Source organism: Arvicola amphibius, chromosome 13, assembly GCF_903992535.2.
Source record: "Arvicola amphibius chromosome 13, mArvAmp1.2, whole genome shotgun sequence".
In the NCBI taxonomy this organism is placed as follows: Eukaryota; Metazoa; Chordata; class Mammalia; order Rodentia; family Cricetidae; genus Arvicola; species Arvicola amphibius.
The window spans coordinates 44,974,642-44,999,986 of NC_052059.1; the positions used below are offsets into that span (position 1 = coordinate 44,974,642).

Below are 25,345 nucleotides of genomic sequence, written 5' to 3' on the forward strand. Positions count from 1 at the left end.
TATACCTAGTACTCAATAAATAAGCAAGACATATTATATGCAAAAAAAAGAAAGAAAATATGTTCTCAAATAGTGAAGACACTATTTGAGAGCACACAGATACTGAGAATACACAGGTTTCGGTAGTGAGATTTTGTTTGTGTTTTAACAACAACAAAAAAAAGCTTGCCTGAAGATCAGAGTGCAGAGCTAAACCACTAGAAGCCAGGCAGTGGTGGCTCACACCTTTAATCCCAGGATTCGGGAGAGAGAGGCAGATGGATCTGTCAGTTCAAGGCCACCCTGGGCTACACAAAATTGATCCAGTGTAAAAGAGAAACAGAGCTCACACAAAGGTCATCCCAGCACTTGGGATCACACGTCTTTAATCCCAGCATGAGGGAGATGGAGACAGGAGTGACATGGCTGGGTGGAGAGAGGAATATGGGGCAAGAGGAGACACAATCATTGCAGTCTAAATAGCAATTCAGTCTGAGGCAGTCAGGCTGGGGATGAAGTCTGAGGACAGGATGGCCCCTTTGGTTTCAACATTGGTAGAGGTAAAATCTCCCTAGTGGTTGGCCACTCTTTCTCTGATCCTTCAGCTTTCACCCCAATAGCTAATTCTGAGATTTTTTTTTTGTTGTTGTTGTTTGTTTTTCGAGACAGGGTTTCCCTGTAGTTTCTAGAGCCTGTTCTGGAACTAGCTCTTGTAGACCAGGCTGGCCTCGAACTCAGAGATCCGCCTGCCTCTGCCTCCCGAGTGCTGGGATTAAAGGCGTGCGCCACCACCGCCCGGCTTGAGATCTTATTATTAGACCAATTAGAATTCATGCTACAGGTTCCGGATTCCATGCTCACAACAGCACAAAGAGAAAAGAGCATAGAGCTTACCTCTATTTGGTTGATCAATGAGTTGTCAAATTTGAACCCAGGAATCCTCTTGTCACTGCACACCACGCCCACATCTTCCGTGTGCTTGCAGTCAGTAACACCCCAGCCATTGGAGGAGCAGGCTGCCAGCGTCGCCTCTTTGCCAGTGCAGTGGACATTGTCCAGCCAGATGGGCCCTGAAGGAAGCAGAGGCTGTCAATGCACTTCCAGGTGGCAAGGGTACTAGTGCCTTACACAGAATTCCACCCCAAATTTGGGAAGTGTATGTAGGTGGCAATTAAATTTTGTTACATGAGATTGTCACACCTAATCTTAGATCACTGGGATTCCCTTGCTAGGACAGGCAGTTGATGTGATCTGAGGACGTGGTGGTTTGAGCACAATTAGGACAGAAATCTTATTCAATCCTGGAAGTCATGTGATATATGTTATCTTTCTCAATGTGTGATAAAACGCCCGACAGAGACATAGGAAAGAAGGGTTTACATTGGCTCGTGGTTTACAAAGGGATACAGCCGATCATGGCGTGATGACATCACAAAGTGAGGCTGGGCAGTAGTGGTGCACGCCTTTAATCCCAGCACCCGGGAGGCAGAGGCAGGTGGATCTCTGTGAGGTGAAGACCAGCCTAGTCTACAGAGTGAGCTCCAGGACAGCCAGGGCTACAGACAGAGAAACCCTGTCTTGAAAAACCAAAAAGAAGGAGGAGGAGGAGGAAGAAGAAGGAAGAAGAAGAAGAATAAGGAAGAAGATGAAGAAGGAAGAAGAAGAAGCAGAGGAGGAGGAGGAAGAGGAGGAGGAGGAGGAGGAAGAGAAGAAGAAGAAGAAGGAGAAGGAGAAGGAGAAGGAGAAGGAGAAGGAGAAGGAGAAGGAGAAGGAGAAGAAGAAGAAGAAGAAGAAGAAGAAGAAGAAGAAGAAGAAGAAGAAGAAGAAGAAGAAGAAGAAGAGAGAACATATTGTGTCCCACAGTCAGGAAGCAGAGAGGGGTGAATTCTAGCACTTAGCTGACTTCCTTGTTTTCCTCCTTTTTGTTCAGTTTGGGACTCTACATGGTACCACCCACACTCCGGGTGGGTCTTCCTTCCTCTGTTAAATCTCTATGGCAACATCTTGATAGGCACACACAGAAGTGAGTCTCCTAGGAGATTTCAAATCCAGTCAACTTGACATGAAGTTTAGTTTTATTTATTAATTATCATTGTGTGTGTGTACATGATGGGTGTGGGGGTGGGGCACACACCACAGTGAGAAAGTGCAGAGGTCAAAGAGCAATTTGGTGGAGCAGGATCTCTCCTTCCAGGCTGACATGAGCCTCAGGGATCCAGTTCAGGTGACCTTTACCCACTGAGCTACCTCACCAGGTTGACCATGCAATTTAGCCACCGGGAGCAGTACAAAAGAACAGGGGCTTTTGTGGGGAGCAGAGGAAGCCCTGGGTTAACGTGTGAGGAGTTGTCTAAATTACTTTTCAATTGCTGTGACAAAACACCATAACCAAGGCCACTTACGAAAGAAAGTGTTTAATTAGGGCTCATGGATCCAGAGGGTTGGAGTCCATGACAACCACGGTAGGAGCACAGCAGCAGGCAGGCAGGTGCGATGCTGGAGTGGTAACTGAGAGATCACTTCTAGAGACTCAGCCACGAGGCAGGGAGAGTGCAGTGGCAAGGGCTTTGGAAACCACAAAGCCAGTCCCCAGTGACACAGTTCCTCCAACAAGGCCACACCTCCCCCATCCTTCGTAAATAATTTCTTCCCAAGCAGTTCTACTAACAAGCATTCAAATATATGAGCCTTTGGGGGCCGGGGGGGCGGAGGGGGGAGAGGGGACAGGGACCACACCACCATAGAAGCAGATGAAAGCCTCAGACCCCGTGGGAACTTGCAAAGCCTTTCTCTGGTTTATGTGTGATGGTTAACAGGATGCGCATGCGTAAAACCTAGTAACCTCAGCTTCTCTCTCCAGATGATTGTAATCTGAGACTGACTGCTCTCCTGCAGAGACCGCCTACCAAGACTGCCTAACCCTTCCTTCTGGATTGTACATACTGCAGGGTCAGGAGTTCTGGATTGCTGCTGTAATTGGTGCTGCTCCACAGAACCAGCACAGCCCACCCAATCTCAGCTTTCCCGTCTGTGTGTCTGTGGTCTTCTGTCCTCTCCTTCATTCCCTTGAAACCCCAAGCAGGTCCCCCCTCCCCCGACCAAGCCATGCTGGATGCAATAGGCTTTGGAGACTAACCTGGGTTGGAATTCTGGTTCAGTCTCTTTTAGCTTTGAACCCCCAGTCAAAGGCCTGTTCCCATCAGCAAAATGGAGACAGCAAGCAAGACAAATAGAGACAACATGTGAACTGCAGAGGAGCGGGGTGGCTAGGGATAGCTCATGGCTGCTCTACAGTGGCTTGAAAACGGGGGCAATGACAAGGATGTGGGTTAAGTTATACCCGTAGCACAAGTCAGCCTCGCCTGCCTCTGCAAGTGGGGCAGCTGTCATCTCATCCGCTCTGTCAACAAGGGTTTGCTGGCTTTAAGGCACGTCCACATGTGTCACCACCTGGGGGAGACGGAGGTAACACTCTTCCCAGACAGAGAAGCCTGGTTCAGAGAGGCCAGCCTCTGGGCACCAAATCATAGCTTATGAGTCGGTTCCCCAATTAGCACCTTCTCAAGTCCTCTTTTTCTCCACACCTGGTCAGGGACAGGCCATCACACACATGCTTCTGCCTCCTAAGTGTTGGTTTTAAAGACGTGCACTACCAATCTGGCTTATGCCTTTGTATCTTGACAAACAGAAGACAGGGAATTGACTGGAAGTGTGGTTACACTATATAATGTTAAGGCCCTCCCCCAGTGACTCTCTTCCTCCCATCAAGGCCCCACCTCCAAAAAGTTTCCCAGCCTTCTAAAGCAGTGCCACCAGCTGGGGAATCAAGTGTTCAAGTACAGGAGCCTGCCCAGGACATCTCACACTCAAGCCACACTGCCACCCCGATGGCATGAGATGGCATTGCATGGTTAACCCTCTGGTACTTTGCACTCAGAATTTTCTCCTAGTGCAAAGAACAGGAGGATGACCACAGTGACCCTGCTGGAATGGGGGTCAGTGCTGGGATAGGACTCTGAGCCCTATACATGCTAGACAGCTGCTCTACCACCAAGCTATGTCCTCAGCCTCCAAACTTTAAAGCCATCATATGATTCAGAATTCCAAAACTGAAGCCAGATGTAGTGGCATACAGCTGTAATTAAAGCTACTGAGGAGACTGAGGCAAGGGAATCACAAGTTTGAGCCAACCAGGTTGCACAGTGAGATCCGGGTCAGCCTGCTCAGCTTATTGAGACCCTGTCTCTAAATTTAGAAGAAAAAAATTACAGATGTACTCAGACCCGTGTCTGAAATCATAGCACTCAAAAGACTAAGAACAACTGCCAGAAGTTTGAGTCTAGACTGGGCTACACAGTGAGTTCCAGTCTAGCCTGGGATCAGAATGAGACCTTGTCTCAATAAAGAAATAAATAAATTTAAAAGGCTGGGGCTGTAGCTCAGTGACGAGGTGCCTGTCTAGTATCCACAAGGCCTCAGCACAAGAAAGAAAGGAAGGGACAGAAGAAGGGATAGAGGGAGGGGAGAAAGGAGGGACAGACATTGAAAGCAAGGCCTTGGGGGAGGTGTTTGCACACCCACATTTACAGAAGCATAATTCGTAACTACCAAGAGATAGAAGCAGCGGACATCTGTTGACAAACTGCATACATATAAGGGAAAACTGTAGAAGGGAAAACTCTGACACATACTTCCACATACTTCAGGCCTTGAGGACATTCCGCTAAGTGGGAAAAGCTGGTCACAAAAGACCAAATACGGAAAGATTCCTACCTAGACTTCTGAAATTCTGAGAAACCGAGTAGAATAGGAATTGCCAGGGGCTGTGAGGAGGATGGGAGGTGGTTATTTAATGGGCCCAGAGTTTCTGTTTTGCAAGATGTTTTGGAAATTGGTTGCATGACAATGGGAAAATACTTAACACTACTGAAGTGTATATGCACTTCAAAAGGTTAGGATATAAATGGTCTTACATATATTTTACTGCAATAAGCAATAAAACCGTAAAAAAGATGCCAGATGGTTTCAAATAGCATTTGTGTGTTTGTTTGTGTGTGTGTGTATGTGTGTGTGTGTGGTGTGGTCTATCTACATAGACAGACATCAGATTGCACATGTGTGTGCATATACACGCCTGGAAGCCAAACTTGGTATTAGCATGCCTTCCTCTGTTGATCTTTACCTCATTTTTTGCGACAGGGTCACTTCCCTGAACCTGGACAGTTCAGCTAGGCTGACTTGGCCCGACACCTTAATGGATGGGACTGTCTCTGCTCCCACGCATAGGGGTCACATAAGCACGGCCTTCATGTTTGGATGGGACTGTCCCTGCTCCCCCATGCCGGGGCTACATAGACATGGCTTCATGTCTGGCTTTTATGTGTATGCTGGGGATTCACACTCATTCTCATGCTTGTAAAGTAAGCACCTTGCCCCCCAAACATTACAAAACCAAACTCAACCAAATCTGTCATTTCCCCACGGGTCCTTTTAGAGGCCTACAAAACAGAAGAGGCAAACAAACCTGTGTTTATGTCCTATCTGCCACGGGCTTGGGGGACCTGTGACTGAGTCAGCTATTGAAACAAACCTTGTCCCCATTTCTAAAGTCAAAGTGATATCCGACAGACAGGCTGCCATGAAGATCCAGCAAGCAAATGGACAGGCCTTTGGACATAGTCCATCCCCTTTTCCTTATTCTAAGTAAACAAGCCAATGTATTACATGGTTCCCACAGTGGGTGAGGGAGCCGATGAAAATACTCCCATTATAGATATTAGAAAATCGATGTGTGAAGCTGAGGTTGTTCAAGGCCAAGGAGGACGTGGGGCCCATCTCCTGACTTGCAAGCCTGGCTACAACGTGTGTACTCTGATGCCTGGCTGGTTGTGGCTCAAAGGACAGAGCTCTGGACTCATTGTGGGAACAATGAGTTGATTGAAAACATCTGGACGGAGGTTTTCCAACCACTTTCTCAATCTGGGCTGGTTTCCAAGCCGTCAGGCTCCACTGAAACGCATGCTTGCTAATAGATGGCTGTTTCTACAGCAAGCTCGTATTTGTTTTACCACGTACTAGCAACGGAAGGGCCCCTCCATCTTGCCAGCGAGGCTTCTCCCTCAGAACATTCCGAACTGAGCTGCTGAAGGGCGGATTGTAAAAAGAGGTAGTGCCCTCATTCCTTCTGTAGCCAAAGAAGCCACCCTCACTTGGGCATGGAGGATGACCAGAAATGTTTGGTTTGTTTCCCACCTAGTATATGTATGTGTGTGAATATATATATAATATTGCACACAATAATGGGTTTCTGCCAGGCATGGTGGCACATGCCTGTAACTGCAGTACTAGCAAGGCAGAAGCAGGAGAAACACCCATGAGTTTGAGGACAGTCAATAACCAGTCTCAAAGAGTGAGTTCATTAAGACATTCTTGTGCAAGCATATCATGAACTTAGGTATTATTCACCCCACTATCTTCTCCTGCCCTTCAGCTCTGCTGATCTTCTCCTCTTCCCAAATAGCCTTCTGCTTTCAAATCATTGTTAATGTTGTTTGTTTTGTTTTTCCAGACAGAGTTTCCCTGTGGAGCCCTGGCTGTCCTGGAACTCACTGTACAGACCAGGCTAGACCCACCTGCCTCCACTTCCTGAATGCTGGAATTAAAGGCATCTGCTATCACTGCCTGGCTCAAGTTCTTTTTTTTAAAGTCTAGATTTTATGTACAAGAGAAATCATGATATTTTTCTAGTTGGCCTCAGCTTGCTTCACTTTATATGATGGTCTCCAGTTCCATCCATTTTCCCAAAAATGACACAATTTTGTTTTGTGATATATATGCATTTCCCTTATTCAATCATATCTATCATCTATCTATCTATCTATCTATCTATCTATCTATCTATCTATCTATGTATCATCTATCTATCTATCTATCTATCTATGTATCATCTATCTATCTATCTTTCTATCTATCTATCTATGTATCATCTATCTATCTATCTATGTATCATCTATCTATCTATCTATGTATCATCTATCTATCTTTCTTTCTATCTATCTATCTATCTATCTATCTATCTATCTATCTATCTATCTATCTATCTATCTAAGACAGGGTCTCACTATGTAACTCTGGCTATTCTAGAATTCACCCTGTAGACCAGGCTGGTCTAGAACTTACAGAGATCCACCTGCCTCTGCCTCCCGAGTGCACCACTATGTCCGCTCTCAGTCATCTCTTGATGGATGTCCAGTTTAATTCCACCACATGGCTACTGTGAAAAAGTCAGAGTATTTTTGCATGGAACAGCAAAGCGTGTGAAATCAGCACCCTGGGGTCCCGAGGGAGCTGTTACTCAGCAAAACCGCTCTGTCCTGTACCATTCATGCTCCCTTCTAGGAGTCTTGCTCTCTGCTAAGCTTGACCCTGACGTTTTCTGTTAGATGGAGGATACACAAATCTTAAGATAGTATCAGCACCCATGGTTTACTATTTGGTTTGGTTTCATGTCAATGTTTTCTCCCCTATATCTGGTACCTATCAGCTAGACTGTCCTGCTTCCAACACGCCCTGCTTCCATGTCTGCCTGTGGGAATGTGAGGCAGGTCTAGGCACGTAGGGGACATCTGGATGCAGGGAAAGTGGTACTTGGGATGAGGCTTTTATTGGGGACACAAACAAAAGCCATCCGATCAGAAGCAAAATTGTGTTTTTTCTCTTTCCATTCACTCACAGAAACCCATCTCCTGATGAAAGAAGAAGTATGTAAACAATTAACAAATGTCTTAGGAGAGGCAGAACATAAATGAAACGGGGTTTGGATGCTGAGTTTGATCAAGGCGGTGGAATTATCTTAAGCTAGAGTATGCAGGGCCCTTGTCCTTGTCAGTGTTGGTACAGTTGGGTGGAGAGTCCCCACTCTGTTTCAGGTTACTGTGAAAGCCCTCTTTGGAACTCTCTGAAAGGGTCATGGCTTGCCCGGGCTTGGGGAGGTTGTAGGTTAGACTGAAAAATCCAGGGGATCCCTTGCAATTGTGCTTTTTTTTGTTATGACAACTTGAACCTTGGAGGTGCCTGGAGACTCTAGAAGGGCAGCCTGTTATGGGGTCAGCTACATCCTTCCTAGCCCATCCACAGAGTCTGACTCCAGGTCAGACTCCGCTGGGTACCACTACCAGCAGCAGCAGCCTCAGCCAGGACACTGGCCAGATTCTGACCATCAAACCCCATACTGTTTAATCAACCATTTTTTATTTTCTGCCACACCAAAGCAGACTAACCAGCTCATATTTACCGAGTGCATGCCATGCACCCAGGGCTAAATAAAATCTCCGCTAAGACTGATGAAACTTAAATACACTTATATTTAGAAGTTTTCTCATGGTGCAAATCAAGTGCCACTTTCTATGCAAATGGATGAACTGTGTGTATGTGTGTGTGTGTACAAGAGTGTGCACATGTGTTTGTGTGTATGTGCACGTTTGTATATGTGCATGCTGAGACCAGGGAACAACCTCAGTTGTCATTCCTCATGTGCTGACCACCTGATTTTGCGAGATAGGTTTTCTTACTGGCCTGAAACTCTCCAAGGAGGCTAGAGCGGCTGGCCAGTGAGCTCCGTGATCTGCTTGTCTCTACCTCCTAGGCCTGGGATTGCAAGTACATCCCGCTATGCTCAGCTGCCACCTCCACTTCGTGTGTGTGTGTGTGTGTGTGTGTGTGTGTGTGGTGTGTGTTAGGGGGGGATCAAACTTGGGTCTTCATAAGTTCTTTATGGACTGAACCATCTTCTCATCTCTCAGACAGCTCAAGTCTTAATCCCTTGGCATCACAATGTTCAGTTTGTCTAGGATTTGTTTCTCCCCATCCTTTCCTTAAACTGCAACTATCAAGCCCTCGATGGCCTTTAGAAGTTCGGTACTCGGTCACCACATATGCTCCTTATAGAGACCTTCTTGCCCTTGGCTCCTAATGCTCTTCAAGGTCATGGTTCGGCCCTGGTTGTAATCAGTGGCTGAACCCTCCTAAATCTCCATCTCAACTATCATGTTCTGCGGCTGAATCTCCCAATATCTTTCCAGCACATTCTTGTTAGTGTTAACTCAGCCAAGATCCCTACCCATGGGTTTGAATAGTTTTTGCAGGATCCTTCCTTCCTCCTCATGACTCTCCCTTCCTTATTCAGCATGGACTCTATAAACGATCATTTTATTAGCTTCCTTTCAAGTCTTCTCCACTCTCCTGAGCCATTGGATAGGCCCACTGTCCTGCTACCCCATCTGGCTCCTGTAGGCAAAAATCCACAGATATCTCATGTGATGATAGATTTGCCGCAGATTTGATTAAAAAAATAAATCTGTCACTGGAGGAAAGAGTATGTGTCATAAAAATTTGAGGATACAATAATCTAGAATGGAAAGTATAAATTTTGACGTAAGCCCTAGATCACTCGGAAAGCAAAATAAACAGAGATGTGGACATATGGATGAACATTGGAAGTTTAGTCAGAGACAGGAAGTGGTTCTAAAGGCTCCAGCTAATCGGTCTTGGCTGCTTTGACTCTCGTTGCTGCCAAGTTAACCAGAACAAGCTTTCGGGACATGTGACTCTAAGCATGGGGTTTTAGGCCAGTTCTTCCACCAGGAAACTCCCCACTGGCTGGAGGTGAGGGGTGCAGAAAATGGTACACGCTTCTTCCCATCATTTCTGGAATAACTGAGAGGAGGGAAGGTTGAAGGGAGTTTAACCTGTCTATCTCACTGACCCCTCAACCCGCTGCAGATCCAGTCCCACCCAGAACTTTGAGATCAGAATGTCCTGGGTAGAGTCTGAAATGTTCTGTGTTTTTATGCTCACTCAAGAGAGTTTTTGTACAGTTATCATGGCATTGACCCTTTGGGTCCAGAGAGTGTGAACAGCTCACTCTAGTCCAACTGTCTGATTAATGCCAAGCCCTGTGGGCAGCTCGGTAGGGGAAAAGGTACTTGATTTGTCAACCTGGAGTGGAGGTGCAGCTCTTGGAATAACACTGTGTGTGTGTGTGTGTGTGTGTGTGTGTGTGCACATGCATAAGCATACATGGATACCAGAGAAGTCAGGTACCTTCTTCCAGAGATAGACTTTTTCACTCAACCTGGTGCCCACCAATTGACTAGGTTAGCTGGCCAGTGAGCTCTAGGGATCCACCTGTCTCCACTCCCTCAGCACGGAGGCTTCCTACACATGCCACCATGCCCAGTGTTTGTGTAGGTGCTAGATAGCCAAACTCAGGTCTACTTGCTTGCATAGAAAGTTCTTTACCCACAGAGCTGTCTCCTAGCCCCAAGAAGAACATTTGTTTGCAAATGATACCTTTTGCCCACATGGGCATTCCTAACTAGGGATGCCGACTATTGGGGCACACCAGTTCTTAAAGAGTCTATTTTCCAGATGTCGATCACATGCCATATGACATTTTGTTTAATGATGTACCACGTGTATACAAGAGGTTCTCAGATACCACCCTATCACCTGGGGACCTCATAGTTGTTTTTGTTAGAATCCTCTATGGTGCCTCACGATGCTGAGATCACTAACGGTTCTTTTTCAGAGCACATCCACACTGTAAAGCTATACAGTTAGCTCAGCATGGCCCCCATAGGAGTCTGAGTCATGAAGACTGACCTTCCCTCAAACCTCTCATAACTTCCCTTTTGTGTGCTTTAGAAATTGTATTTAATTCTGAGTATGTGTATTTATCTATGTGTTAGCATATGCATGGGACAGTAGGGACCCTCAGAGTCCTTCAGGGGACTCAGAGCTCCCTGGAGCTAGTTGTAAGCTATTGTGAGTCACCTGGAGCGGGTGTTGGGAATCAAACTCAGGCCCTCGAGAAAAGCAGCACATTCTGCGGCATCTCTCCAGCCTCGTTATTTTGTTTTGTTATTGTTGCTTCGGGATAAATGTATTTGACTCTAACAAGGAAGGAAGAAAGAGGCCAACTCAAGGTTAACAATTCAATGTGACTCTGGTCTTAGGACAACCAATGCCATAACAGCATGTTAAAGTTAATATAGCATGTTGAAGATATGTGAGAGCATTTGTAGTCCCAATGGCAGGGAGGCAGAGACAGGGGAATCCCTGGGGCTTGCTGGCCTAACAGCTTAGCCTACTTGGTGAGTTACAGGCCATCAGGGGAGATCTTGTCTCAACAAAGAAAAAGAAAAAGAAGAATAACATCACACCTGAGGTTGTCCTCAGGATGCCATAGACACACACCTGTGTAAGATCACAAGCGCACACATGTACGTACACACATGTAGACACAATAAAATAAAGATGATGATCTTCATGTGGGTAGAAATCTAGCCCATGGTGTTCTTTTGAGAAAGAACCTACTTGGAAGGAGAAATCTGGATGCAGGCAAGACACTACAACTTATAGAGTGTGGCTTAGCAAGATGGGCGCAGGCTAATTTCACCTACTGACCGAGGCCACCAACCATCTTGTCTCGCCTGAGACATTTCCTACTCAAAGCAGAAAGAGCCTGGAGAGTTTCTGATGGTTGATCCCTCCCTCATTCCCTGGAGGGGCTGCCCATCAGACTTCCAGCAAGACACAGCCTGCAGGGCAGATAGGAAACTCTTGGAAAGCCATGCTTAATAACAATTCCAGCTTTCTTCGCAGGCTCATCAGGGTGTGTCCTGGCCTTGCTATGTGACAGACACTCATCTCCTTGGGCACCGTCAGCCTCTTACCTTCCCCTGGGCCGTAGGAGGAGCTGGCTGCCCAGGACTTGGCTTCCACATAACCCACTTCCCGGCAGACAACGTGGGCAGCGTGGATGGAGAAGTCATCATCACACACAGTGCCCCACTGGCCTTCATAATAGACCTCCACGCGGCCTTCGTTATGCTTCCTCTTCTGGCCTGCCAGGCGGACCTGGATCTTGACCACATCGGAGGGCACCTGGTGCTGATGGTACTCGGGAGCCGGCTGCTGGAAGTACTCGGGGTATTGGAGTTGGTAGGGCCAGCTCTCATACTGTGCTAGGCTCAGGGAGGGCAGGAAGAGGAACACAGCCAAACAACCATAGAAGTGGGAGCCGAAAGGTATCTCCATTCTTGTCCTGTGCTGAGAAGAGGTCAGGGGTGGCAGCAGGAACTTTCTGGAATGAATAAAAATGAGTGGGAGAGCCATTAGTCTAGGATAAAGGTTGTAAGTTCCTGTAAAGAGTTCTGTGGCATTACCTTCCTGGCTTAGCATGCAAAGCTCTTCCAGGTTACATTCCAACCCAGTTCTGTTCCCATTTCCATTTTGGTGACACCAGTCTGAGTTCCCGAAGTCTATCACCCATCTTCCTCATCTTTGGAATGCTGTCATCTGTACTCGTAACTAAATTTAAAGAAAACCTTTGCTGTTCTTCTTTAAATTTATTCAATTTTATGTATGTGCGTATATGTATGTATGTGGGCAGGCATACCACTGTATGGGTGTGGAGGTCACAGGACAACTTGTGGGAGTCGACTTTCTTATTTCACCAGGTGGGTCCTGGGGATTGAACTTACGTCATCAGTCTTGGCCACAAGCTCCTTGACTTGTTGAGTCATTTCACCAGCCCCCTTTCTTTCTGTCTTCCTCATTCCCCAATGGAGAAGTTAGCGAAGTTCAAGTGAACTGACAAAGGATGAAGGAAGTACCCCAGTTGTCAACAAAGGCCAGCCATGACCTCTCGGTGTTTGCTGAGTCTCCCTAAGACACCAGTGGCTTCCAGAATTGAGCGTAGCTCTCTGTTGGCATCTGGGTTCTTTACTGAAGGGTCTCAGAGCCACCCATAGTAACCAGCAGAGAGGAGCCACGTAACACATATAGGATGCTAGTCTTTCACTGGCTTCTTTCTCTTCCTGATACCTCTAATGAGAAAACCCAACTCAACACAACCAGAAAACAAGGTTAGGAGAGCTGATGGAGAAGTCTGCACTGGCTGGCCTCCTGGACACAAGGCTGGTAGAGAAGGAGAATAGTGGGTCCCATGGGCTGACCTCCTGGGTATAAGGCTGGCAGAGAGGGATAACGGTGGGTCCCAAAAGGCAAATGCAAGCTTCTCAGAACACCTCTACACTCTGCATTTCTCCCATCTCCTCACAGCTGAGACCCAGCTCAACCTCAGCCAGTCTCCCCAGCCATCCCCTGCCAAGAATCTGCTGGTAATTTCTCAGAGATTTTCAACATGTCCAATTGGATGGCAAACTTTTTAGGGCAAAGCTTATATCATAGTCTTCTCTGGTCTCTCCATGACAGATTTTTTAGCTTCATAGACACATTTACTAAACGCGAAGGTGAACTGGCTGCAGGGACTGAGCCACGAGTGGGCCACGGGGTCTGAGTGATCCCCAGTGTAGCACTGCATCAGAAAGTCTGACAGGATCCTCTGGGACCCTGCACAGTTTTCCAGAACCAGTTGTCCTTGTTCCTACTGGAAGTGTGGAAAATACTGCACCTCATCATCAGTGTCAATATATGAGGTGACCATGGTGACCTTGGCCTTGTCAGGTATTCTGCAGATTGTGAGATTTAGTGCTCTGTTGGCAGAGAGATGCTGTAACTTCCTTTGAAAATGATGAAGAAAGCTGGACATAGTGGCACACGCCTTTGATCCCAGAACTTGGAAAGCAGAGGCAGTCACGTCTCTGTGAGTTTGGTGCCTGCCTGGTCTACATAGCAAGTTCAAGTTCCAGAAGAGCCTACTCTGTCAAAAGAAGAAAAGAAGAAGGAGGAGGAGGAGGAGGAAGAGAAGGAAGGAAGGAAGGAAGGAAGGAAGGAAGGAAGGAAGGAAGGAAGGAAAAGAGGAAGAAAGGAAGGAAGGAAGAAGAAAGAAAGAGAAAAATAAAATAAAACAAAAAAGAAAAAGATGGAGCAAAAAAGGGGATAAGGTCTGTGGGCAAATGGAATGCACCCTCAGAGAAGTTACAAGGGCCCTGTGACAATTTCTTTCCTATTTATAGTATCTCTTCATAGGGGAAGCAGGAGTTTGAGACCAGACTGCTCCTAACTCACAGAAGAGGGGCTAAGCTCTTTGTGTTGAAGTAGAAGAGGGGTTGAGGAAGCCAGCATCAAGGAGGGCACGTCTGTAGTGGAAAGAGAACATGCTAGAACCAGATGAACTGAGTTTGAATCCTCATTCTGATATTGATCAGTTGTGGGACCTTGGACAAAAACATTGACTTTCTCTGCACATCAATTTCCTCATCTACTGAACATAGATCATAATCCTATGCAGCCCACAGAACCGTTCTGAGAGCTCAATGAACGGCACCCCAGAAGCAACACAGTAGGAGTATCCGTTAAATGAAAAATTACTTTCTTCAAGGTCATGGGCATCACAGCCAAGGGGAAGCTATATGTAACTCCAGAGTGAGGTTGTGTATAGAGACTTCATGTATGTGTCTTGGTCCTCAGATAACTCAGAGACTGGGAGATGATGAGAAAAGAATTCTGGGTGTGTCTCAAGGAGGAAGCAGGTTGAGATGTGAGAGTCCAAAAGGAAAAGCAGGAATTGCAGCTGGAAACCGCAGGGGCAAACACACTTCATTTCAGCCATACACAAAGGGGCAGAGAGAGCACAGTCCTCAGATAGGACATTACTATCAAGGAAGGGCTGGCTAACTTACCTTGGGCTGAAGCCACCCGGAGCCACCTATGCTCTGCCTTGAAGAGACACAACCCTTTGCATGCTGGTGTTTGCTAAGAGAACACACCCTCTGTTATTGCCAGAGACTCAGCAATTCTCATCCTATGACACTCAAACAGGCCCAGAGAGTGATGGGGTTCCTGCAGTAGGGTCCACAGTCTGCACCCGGCTTATGTTTTGTGACACTTACAGCAGAGAGCCTCTAACCCTGTCCTCCAAAGACCACGTGCCTCAAAGAGACCTTGCCAGGTCCCGTTAGACAAACGAAGGTGCTCTCTGGCTGCTCTAAAACCAATGTTGCTCGTGCTTTGCTCTGTTATCCACAATGCTTTGTGACCAGAAACTCAACCCTGAGGGTTCCCACGAAGCCACATATCTTTTTCTGCTAGGAAGACTCATTTGTATTAGAAAAATCTTACCACGAACAACTACAAACAGTAAATAAACCTACTAAAAACACACATTATCATGTGCTGCATGATGTTTAGCTCGACAAAAGACCCTGCCTATGAAAACGACCTTGTAAGTTTATACTGGAGATGAGAATTCCCATCACCTGGTAACATGGTAGCCAGCCTAACATCACGGCACAATGCACTGCGGCATTCCTCCTGTTTGCTGGGGTGGTGGTGGGAATGAACCCACTGCGTTGCCTTTGTCTCAAAGAGCAGTAACGCTCCAGCCCAGCACACAGGTATGACCGCGACTTGACTGCTTTATGCCTTTGTCGTATTAGTTTTTTGTTTGTTTTGGATTTTTTTGTTCTGTTTGAGACATGGTCTCACTCTGTAGCTGGGGCTGAATCAGACTCATAGGCCTCCTCCTGCTTCCGCCTCCACGTGCTGGGATTACAGGCAGGAGCCACCACACCTGCAATCATTGTTTATTGAATCATTGCTCGGCCATTGCTCCTTCTGCTTGGGAACAATGCTGAATGCAAAATGCGGTGTGTCACACGCGCAGTGGCCTTCCACAGCTTGTTTACAGGTCTCCTGATCGCATTAGGAGGCCACATGGAGGTACTGGTGTCCACCATCCGGGTTTGTGAGGGAACATTCTAGGATGTTTAAACTATGTCTGAGTATCCTGTCCCTTCTGTGTCGTGCCTCCCCACCCCTCCCCTCCCCACCCCCACCCCCGTCATTGGGTGAAACCTGCTGCTGGAAGGCTACCTAGGCTGCGTGGGCTCAAAGAGCCAAGGATGCAGAGAGAAAGGATGCGCACCGAGATGCCCTTACATAGGTCTCTGCCTTTCCCAAGTGAGTGCCCAGTAGGTCGGAGAGCTGAGGGACATTTTCAGTGGCCTTCAAGGACTGACAAGATGGAAATCAGAGGCCATGGGAAGGGACTGGTGAGACAAATTAGGACACGGAGTGCAAGCAATGTGCTTGGAAACCCAAAGAATGTGCAGAGGAAGCATTTGAAGAGCAGCGGCGGGGGATTATCCACACTGATGCACAGCAGCAAGACCAAGCTGTGCACACATGGAGGAAACCACCTCCGGGCTGACGGACTGTGGACAAGCAGCAAGACCAAGCTGTGCACACATGGAGGAAACCACCTCCGGGCTGACGGACTGTGGACAATCAGAAACGGAGGAAATCTCACACACAGCCAGAGGGAGATGAGCCTGCTACATCTGAAGGACATCAGGCAGCCTCTCCGCAAAAATAAGGATAACAGAATGACATTTTCCAAGGGTTGGCACAGTATCAGTGGTCTATGGATTGGGGAAAAAATGAAGATGAAATCAGGACACTGAGACAAACAAAAATGAAGGTTCTAGAAGGAGATCTTTAAGCCAAAGGAAAAGTAATGCCAGAAACGGTGTGGAGGTTTAGGAAGGAATGAAGGATGGAATAGGAAACGACATGAGCACACCTATATGCAAACCCACTGTATAAAACAATAACAATGTCCTGTGTCCTAAAATATCTGTACTATGGACTGGAGAGGTAGCTCAGAGTTAGGGCACTTGCCTTTCAGGAGTGAGACCCTGGGTTTGGTACTCAGAGTTGCATCATGACAGTGATAAAAAAAAAAAAAAAAACAGCAACAACTATGTGTGCGTCTGTGCGTGTTTCACTACTTCCCAATCGCGGCACAGATTGGAAACAAAATATAGCCTTTGCAAGACACTAGGAAAGCACAATAGATGCTCCAATTAAAAGACAAACGTCACCAACACAGACTGAACAATATCATCAAACGACATAATCTTACAAAACACCACGAAGAGATAGAAGATGATACACTGTGTGCAGCTCAGTCAAAAGAAAGCTGATCCAAAGTGAGATAATACTGACTCCAGAACAACAACAACAACAAAAAACCCTACCAGAGCCCAAAAGGAAAAGCTAACGAAAGAGTCAATCTGTCAGGAAGATACAACTGTGTGGATGTGCATGGGTCATTTCAGCATGCATGAAATAAATACTGACGGAATGAAGGGGAAATCAGACCCACGGCCGATCCTTAACTGCAGCTGAGAGACTCTCCACACAGATGGCCCAGGCACTGAATACAGAAACAAGGAGATCAACCACATGACAATTCACGGAGTTCCTGGAAGCTGTACTCAACAACTCCACAGGACAGATGCCCTTCAAGGACAGACAGACTTGCCAAAATGAACCCCAAGGTGAGTCAACAAGCAAGTCTCAACACAGTCACTGAAAGCACCAGAGTGTACTGTCTGACCGCAGGAGAATTTAGCCAGGTGCCAAGGCTGAAAACCTAATGAGCATTTGTTGGTTTTGTTTCTAAAAACACAGACTGTGGACTTGGTAAATTCTGACGAAGCTGGAGATGTTGGTAGAGCACTTCATAGCAAACACAAAGCCTGGGGTTCAATCCTCAGCGTTCCCTGTAGTCTCTATACGTGGGGAATGAAGATAAGAGAATTTTGAGTTCAAGACCATCCTAAACTACACAGCAAGCTAGAGGCTAACCTGGGCTGTATAAGACACTCTCAAAACAAGCAAACAATGAAAACAGAAACATAAGGTGTGTGTGGGGGGGGGGTGTTGTTTTAGATGCCACCTCTGTAGGCTCACTTCAAGGTCACTTGGCAGTGACCTTTCACTGTCAAAGTTCAAAGGCTATCCTGGCACATCAACATGGCCAAGGACATGAGCATACACGTGTCTCTTCTTGTCTCATGCCTTCTTCTTACAAAGTCACCAGGATTCAAACAGGGTCCCTACTGTGATGATTTAGTCTCATTCTGGTTACTTCCCCAAGGCTTCACCTCTGAGGGAACAAATCCTTGGGCACACACTTCTACCCATGAAGCTAGAGATTCCCCAACCATTATGACAATGACATACTATTCATTTCCTTCCAGTGCACAAGGCCATATGCATTTGCTTGTTTGGCTAACTCTCAGACGTCCTTCTCAGGTGAGGCCAGGCTCTGAGTGAACAGAACTGTCCTAGGCTGTGACAGACATGACTCTGATAGTCTAGTTGTGCTCCTAGGACATCGGTGAATGCCCAAGGGCTGAACTCCGTGAGTCTAGGTGACCTGACTCTGAATTCTGGAGTTTACTTTGACACTTCCCTTTTGGATTTCTGAGATGGCTCTGTGTAGCCCAGGCTGGCCTAGAACCGGAAGCCCTCTTACCACCACCTCCTGAATGCTGACGAGTATCCCTATACCTGGCTCTCTGTGCTTTCTCTCTTTTTTTTTTTTAATTAAGAAAGACAGTGACCTGACAAAGGTCAAGCTGAGCAATTTGTAGTTACCACATTAAAACACATACACACACCCAACATACACCCAACACACACACACCCAACACACACACACACACACACACACACCACACACACAATGACTCCTATGTTTCTCAGTATAGGAGTTATCTCCTCATTCATAATTTCAGCCACCCATCCTCAGTTTCATGGGAAAACAGTAAGTGGAAAATTCTAAGAAGAAACAACTCATTCATTTTAAATTCTGCAGCTATCTCAAGTAATGGGATGCAATCTCATGCTGACCTATGCCACGACCCCTCTATCCAGGATGACAATCACCTCTTGATACACCGTACCTAGTATCGTGGCTGTCTACACCACCCACCCATTCATTAATCAGTCAGCAGCTTGTCTCATCGTGCTCTGATATGGGATCCCTCACAGTAGGCAGTACCTGTGTTCAGGTAAGCATTGTTTTAGTACCGATGGCCTCAAAGCACAAGAACACAGAGGCTGAACACTCAGATAGGAAAAAACAAAAGCCACAAAGTGTTTCCTCAGCAAAGAGAGGACTCACAAGCTGGGGTGCTAAAAATCTTTCACAAAATAGGAAGATGGAAAAAAGTTGAACCAGAACCACGAACACCAGCATGGTAAGACGCTTGGAGAAAGAGTGTCCTAGGTTAGGTTTGTTTCTATGGCTGTGATCAAAAGCATCTTGGGAAGAAAAGGGTTTATTTGGCTTACACCTTCCAGGTCACATTCCATCACTGAGGCAGGAGCCAAAGCAGAAGTCATGGAGGGGTGCTGCTTACTGGCTTGCTTTTCATGGCTTGCTCAGTCTGTCCCAGGACCGCCAGCCCAGGGGTGGGACCACCCACAGTGAGCTGGGCTGGGCTACAGCAGTCATTAATCAGGAAAATGCCCTACAGACATGCCGCGGGGCAATCATAGGGAGGTGATTCCTAGATAGATTTCCTCTTTCCAGATGAGTCTAGCTTGTATCAAGTTGGCCAAAACCAAGCAGCACAAAGAGAAAAGCAGAGGATTCATTGAAGTTGTATTTCAGTGTACTGTTATAAGTTTTATTTCATTATATGCTGTGACTCTCTTACCATGGGGTGGTTTGACTGGAATTGGCCCCCATGTGCTCACAGGGGAGCGGCACTATTGGGAGGTGTGGCCTCGTTGAAGTAGGTGTGGCCTTGTTGGAGGAAGTGTGTCACTGGGGACAGGCTTTGAGGTCTCCTTTGCTCAAGCTTCACTCAGTGTGACACTTAAGAGTCCACTTCCAGTTGCCTGCAAGCCTGTAGGACTCACAGTCCACTTCCTGTTGCCTTCTGATCAAGATGTAGCCAACACCATGTCTGCCCACATGCCGCCATGATGATAACGGACTGAACCTCTGAAATCGTAAGTAAGCCACCCAAAATAAATGTTTTCTTTATAAGAGTTGCCATGGTCATGGTGTCTCTTCACAGCAACAGGAACCCTAAGACCCCAGGCTTAATTTATAAATTAAATTTCATCATTAGAATACATCTAAAGGGGAAGAGAGCATGATCTATGTAGGAATCTGTGCTACCTCTGGCTTTGCACACCTACTGAGGGTCGTCTTCATCTGAAGGCGAGCTGGCACACCTAGGCAGGGCTGTCCAACCTTTTAACACTGTCATCGCCAAACGGTCTGGGCTGCTCAAAGCTCTCATGGGATATACACGACCTGTGGGCATCAGGTAGGACAGGCACTGGTGTGATGTCATCAGCAATCGCTTTATCCCAAGGAGGAAATCAAGGGACATAGTCTCAGTAAGTTAGGCCGTCCTGGTGGGAAGTAGAAGGCAGGGATCCAAATGTGGGTGACCAGGTGGCCAAGGCTATGCCCTGCCCTGTGCTCTGTGGCCCTTGTCCCTGCTCCAAGGGTTTCAGATCCTCTAATCTTGTTCCAAAAAGAGATGGGGAAAAATGTGATCTTGTAATTTAAAAAAGAGAACTCTTAATTTCTGGCTTTGGGTGTCTTTAGACAGCTACACCCGGTTCCCCAGACTTCATGGGCGTGTCCCTATGCAGTGCCACATCTTCCCTAGAAAGGGGGCTCTCGGCTCCTTCGCATCTTCGGCTCCACCTTCATATGTCCGATTCAGCTACTTTTCTCTCCTCTTAAAAATAATCTTAATGCACTTTTCCCTCTCTGTTGGGAAGTTATCCATATTGATGATAAAGATCTGAGCAAATGACAACTGGTGAAAGGAAGAAAGGACATAAGTAACGCAGCTGTTGGGTCCATTGCCATCAAATCTGCAATGCTTGCTCTTCCGTCTTTCCTCTGTATCTATCGCCTTGGAAAAATCTGAATCACTGAGCATGCCTATAGCCCCCATACTAGAGGAAGGAGAAGGAATACCACGAGTCTGAAAAACACTGGGCTGCATAACAAGTCCAAGACCAGCCTGAAGTATATAGTGAGACGCTGTGTCAAAAAGCCAAGGGTTGGGGACATAGCCCAGTGGTAGAGCGTTTGCCTGGCATGTGCAAGTCACTGGGTTCAATCCTAGCACTGGGGACTGAAAACCAATGGAAATCCTTTCCTACACATTGCCTTGGAAAATGAGATCTCTCTCTCTCTCTCTCTCTCCCTCCCTCCCTCCCTCCCTCCCCCTCTCTCTCTCTCCCTCTATGTATGCAGACCAGGCTGATCTTGATTTTATAGAGACTCACTTGCTTTTATTTCCCAAGTGCTGGGATAAGGTGTGCGCCACCATGCCCAGCTTGAAAAGTGCTTTTTAAGGCAAAGAATGGTCTACAGAGAGTTCTATGATGGTCAGGGCTACATAGAGAAACCTTGCCTCAAATACACACACACACACACACACACACACACAAATTCTTTTAATTGAATAGTATATAGCAGACATTATAACTAGTTTTTCTTTTATATAGTTATTATTTATTATGATGATTAATCTTGATGGTGAACTGGACTGGATTGAGAGGCACCTAAGAATTTACTAAAGATCACTTCTGCACGTGTGTATGTGGGGGTGTCCAGAAAGGATGATTTTAAGTGGGGGAGATGAGTGGCACCAGTCAGTAGGCTGTCCCCTGGATGAAGGACAGGTACTATCTGCTTCCTGGCCACAATGTATGATGGTCTTCTCTGCTGTATCCTCATCACCATGATGAACTGATGCCTCTGAAACCATGAACCAAAACAAATCTTTCTTTTCTAAAGTTGTTTTTCATGGCTAGAAAGATGGCTCAGTGGTTAAGAGCACTGACTGCTCTTCTAGAGGACTGGGGTTCAATTTCCAACACCCACGTGGCAACTCAAAGCTGTCTGTAATTCCAGGGGACCCAACACCATGGCAAAACACCAATGTACATAAAATAAAAATAAATAAAGTTGATTTTTCTCTAGTATTTTTCCAGAGTGATACCAAATTACAATTATAGAGCATTGAGTCATGCAGAGACTATAATTCTGCTTCTAAATCTCTTTGCCACTGTATACATTGTTGAAATGAAAACCCATATTACTAAAATGTTACACAACCTTGGGATGCATTCCTAAAAATAAACTAGCAATTCAGAAAAGTCTATAAAAAAGCCAACACTTCTGCAAAATACACTAAGGCTTCGGTGAGTTTCCATTGTGGTCAGCAGCACGGAGGTTTCCCTGCAGTGATATGCAAACATAATATTTTGCTTTAATTAACATTGCTTTGGCTACCCAGACTCTTTCTTTGGAGATATCTTTGTGCCTTTTTTCCCTTTCCCATTTTCTCATTGCTTTGTATGATTCATCTCTAAGCTGGCATCCAACCAACCCACAAGAAGGTGAAGTTCCAGGCATCCCAGAAGACCAGACACCCAAAGTAGTGGGGCTATGTGGACCCCATGACTCTAGGCTTCCCTTTACTCCAAATAGAAGTGATTGTTTCTTGCCTTTTCTGACACCTGAACATAAACCAACATGGAAAATTCCCCATCTGCTACTCTAGATATATGGAGCCATCTATCGTATATCTATGGTATCGGCATAAAAGCAAACAGGAGTACCAATGGAATCAAATCAAAGACTCGAATATTAATTCACACATCTTCAAACACCTGATTTTTGACAAAGAAGCTAAAAATGGAAAATGGAAAAAAGAAAGCATATTATGTAGAAGGAGCTGGGGGCCACTTCCCGCTGCCCAGCTCCCAGCCACCGGCTAGCTTTACCCAAAATGATTACATGGAAACTGTATTCTTTTAAACACTGCCTGGTCCATTAGCTCTAGCCTCTTATTGGCTAACTCTCACATCTTGATTAACCCATTTCTATTAATGTGTGTAGCACCACGAGGTGGTGGCTTACTGGGAAAGATTCAGTATGTTTGACCTGGTGGTGCTGGCATAACTGGATATCAACATGTAGAAGAATGAAAATAGATCCATATCTAGTGCCATGCACAAAACTCAAGTCCAAATGGATCAAAGACCTCAACATAAAACCAACCACATAAACCTCATGGAAGAGAAAGTGGGAAGTACCCTTGAACACATTGGCACAGGAGACCACTTCCTAAATATAACCCCAGTAGCACAGACACTAAAAGAAACAATTAATAAATGGGACCTCCTGAAACTCAGACACTTCTGTAAAGCAAAGGACATGGTCAACAAGACAAAACGGCAGCCTACAGAATGGAAAAAGATCTTTACCAACCCCACATCTGACAGAGGACTGATCTCCAAAATACACAACTCAAGAAACTAGTCATCAAAAGAACAAATAATCCAATAAAAATGGGGTACAGACCTAAACAGGGAACTCTCAACAGAAGACTCTCAAATGGTCAAAAGACACTTAAGAAAATGTTCAACTTTCTTAGCCATCAGAGAAACACAATTCAAAACAACTCTGAAATAACATCTTACACCTGTCAGAATTACCAAGATCAAAAACACTAATGACAGCTTATGCTGGAGAGTATGTGGAGTAAGGGGAACACTCCTCTACTGTTGGTGGAAGTGCAAACTTGTACAGCTACTTTGGAAATCAGTATGGTGGTTTCTCAGAAAATTAAAAATCAATCCACCTCAAGACCCAGAAATACCATGCTTGGACATATACCTAAAGGATGCTCAATCATACCATAAGGACATGTGCTCAACTATGTTCATAGCAGCATTGTTTGTAATAGCCAAAACCTGTAAACACCCTAGATGCCCCTCAACTGAAGAATAAATAAGGAAAATGTGGTACATTTACACAATGTAGTACTACTCAACTGCAAAAAATAATGACATCTTAAAATTTTCAGGCAAATGGGTGGAACTAGAAAAAAATCATACTGAGTGAGGTAACCCAGATCCAGAAAGACAAATATAATATGTACTCACTCATAAGTGGATATTAGACATAAAGCAAAAGATAACCAGTCCACAACCCCAGAGAGCCTAGACAACAAAGAAGACCATAAGAGAGACATATGTGGACCCACCTGGAAGGGGAAAAAGACAAGATCTTCTGAGGAAACTGGGAGCGTGGGGTGCAGTAGGGAGGGTGGGAGGGGAGAGGGGAGGAAGAGGAGTGGAGAAAATGTATAGCTCAATAAAAACAATAACAATAGTGCTTGCAGTAAAAGCAAGAGGAGTTGAGTTCACATCCGGATTAGCCACATAAAAACTGGGCATGGCTGTGTGTGTTTATAACCCAAGCATTAGATATGGAGACGGGTGGATCCTGGGTCCTTGCTGACCAACCAGCCTAGCCTAGACAGAAGACTTCAAGTTCAGCTACAGACTCTGTCTCCAAAGAATAAAGCAATAGAAGGAGACATCTAGCGTCTTCTGCTGTTCTCAGCCTCAATATGTGTGGGCATTGTGTAGCACAACATATATCATGGGGTGGGAGAGAAGGGAGAGGGAAGAGAGACAAAGAGAGAGGTCGGGGGAGGGAGCCTCATTGCTACACCACTACAGGGTGAGCGGTCAGACAACAGAAGCTCTATCCTCAGCATCCCTCTGAACTCCTGAGGTGTCTCCTCATAGCCAGAGTCTCAGAACCCTCCACAGCAGCGAAGTTGCATCATAGACATCGTGGAAATTCTGGAATCTCTGGACTGTGAGCAGAGGGTGTCCGCCAACTGTGTCAGCCGGCCTTTCCATGATTGCAGAGACTCTGCAGCTCCGTCCACGTGTCCTGAGGTTGTGCAGGCTGGGGCGGGTGGGGGGTACTGTCCCATACGTCCTTCTTTGAAGAATATGCTACTGATTATAACTTGAGTGACACCTGGGAACTTTGCAACAGAGGCTCTTAATGACTCATCCGGTGGAGCCCAGGAAAAGGTCAACACCAGAGGGCTGCGAGCAACATGACTAAGGATTGAAGTAGCTGTCTGGCAGAGTCAAAAACACTGTTGCTTATCAGAAAGTGATAAATTTTTCCCCAGTATTTTCTCACTGGCTTGCAATTAAGCAGTTAAGGATATACTTACATTACATTTAATTTATTTGAGGATATAATGTCCACTAAGCCCCCCTGACGCGAGGTGTTGGGCTACAAGGGCCTTCTCACTCTAGTTTCTATGTCTAGTGATATTTGTTTTGAAAAGACTAAGTGCTCCAATGCTTGATGCAAATAAATTTATTGCTATATTTTTTTGTGACAAATGGTTCCTTTGGTCAAGACATAGGAGCCCTCTTCATCTAAGCTATTCTGTTTCTATGTCTGTTTATTTAATCTACTCTTGCTTTTGGAATCTATTTGCTTGGACTGTCATTTCATCTTTCCATTCTGTCTGTGTCCTCATAGGCTAAGGATATTTATTATGGATATGATGTTATTGGGTCTTCTTTTAAAATTGGCTAGCCTGTGTTTAATTAGAGAATTAAGGCTATTTACATCCAGGGCTATGAGTGAGACACATGTTCACCTACACATTTGATCCTCACATTTTGTTGACATTTTCCTTAGTCATTTTGGTTGGTTTTGTTTATTTCTTTCTCTTTT

General features: G+C 45.9%; 1 protein-coding gene across 1 annotated transcript in view; it reads right to left on the minus strand.

Moving 5' to 3' along the window:
* Positions 1–25,345, minus strand: part of Loxl2 (lysyl oxidase like 2) — an 84,395-nt gene that overhangs the window by 50,048 nt on the left and 9,002 nt on the right. The window contains exons 2-3 of the mRNA XM_038310009.1: positions 11,715–12,124; positions 874–1,049 (exon numbers count right to left, since the gene is read on the minus strand). Of these exons, the coding sequence (XP_038165937.1) occupies positions 874–1,049; positions 11,715–12,078 (540 nt within the window). The 5' untranslated portion in view covers positions 12,079–12,124. The remainder of the gene's footprint in view (positions 1–873; positions 1,050–11,714; positions 12,125–25,345) is intronic.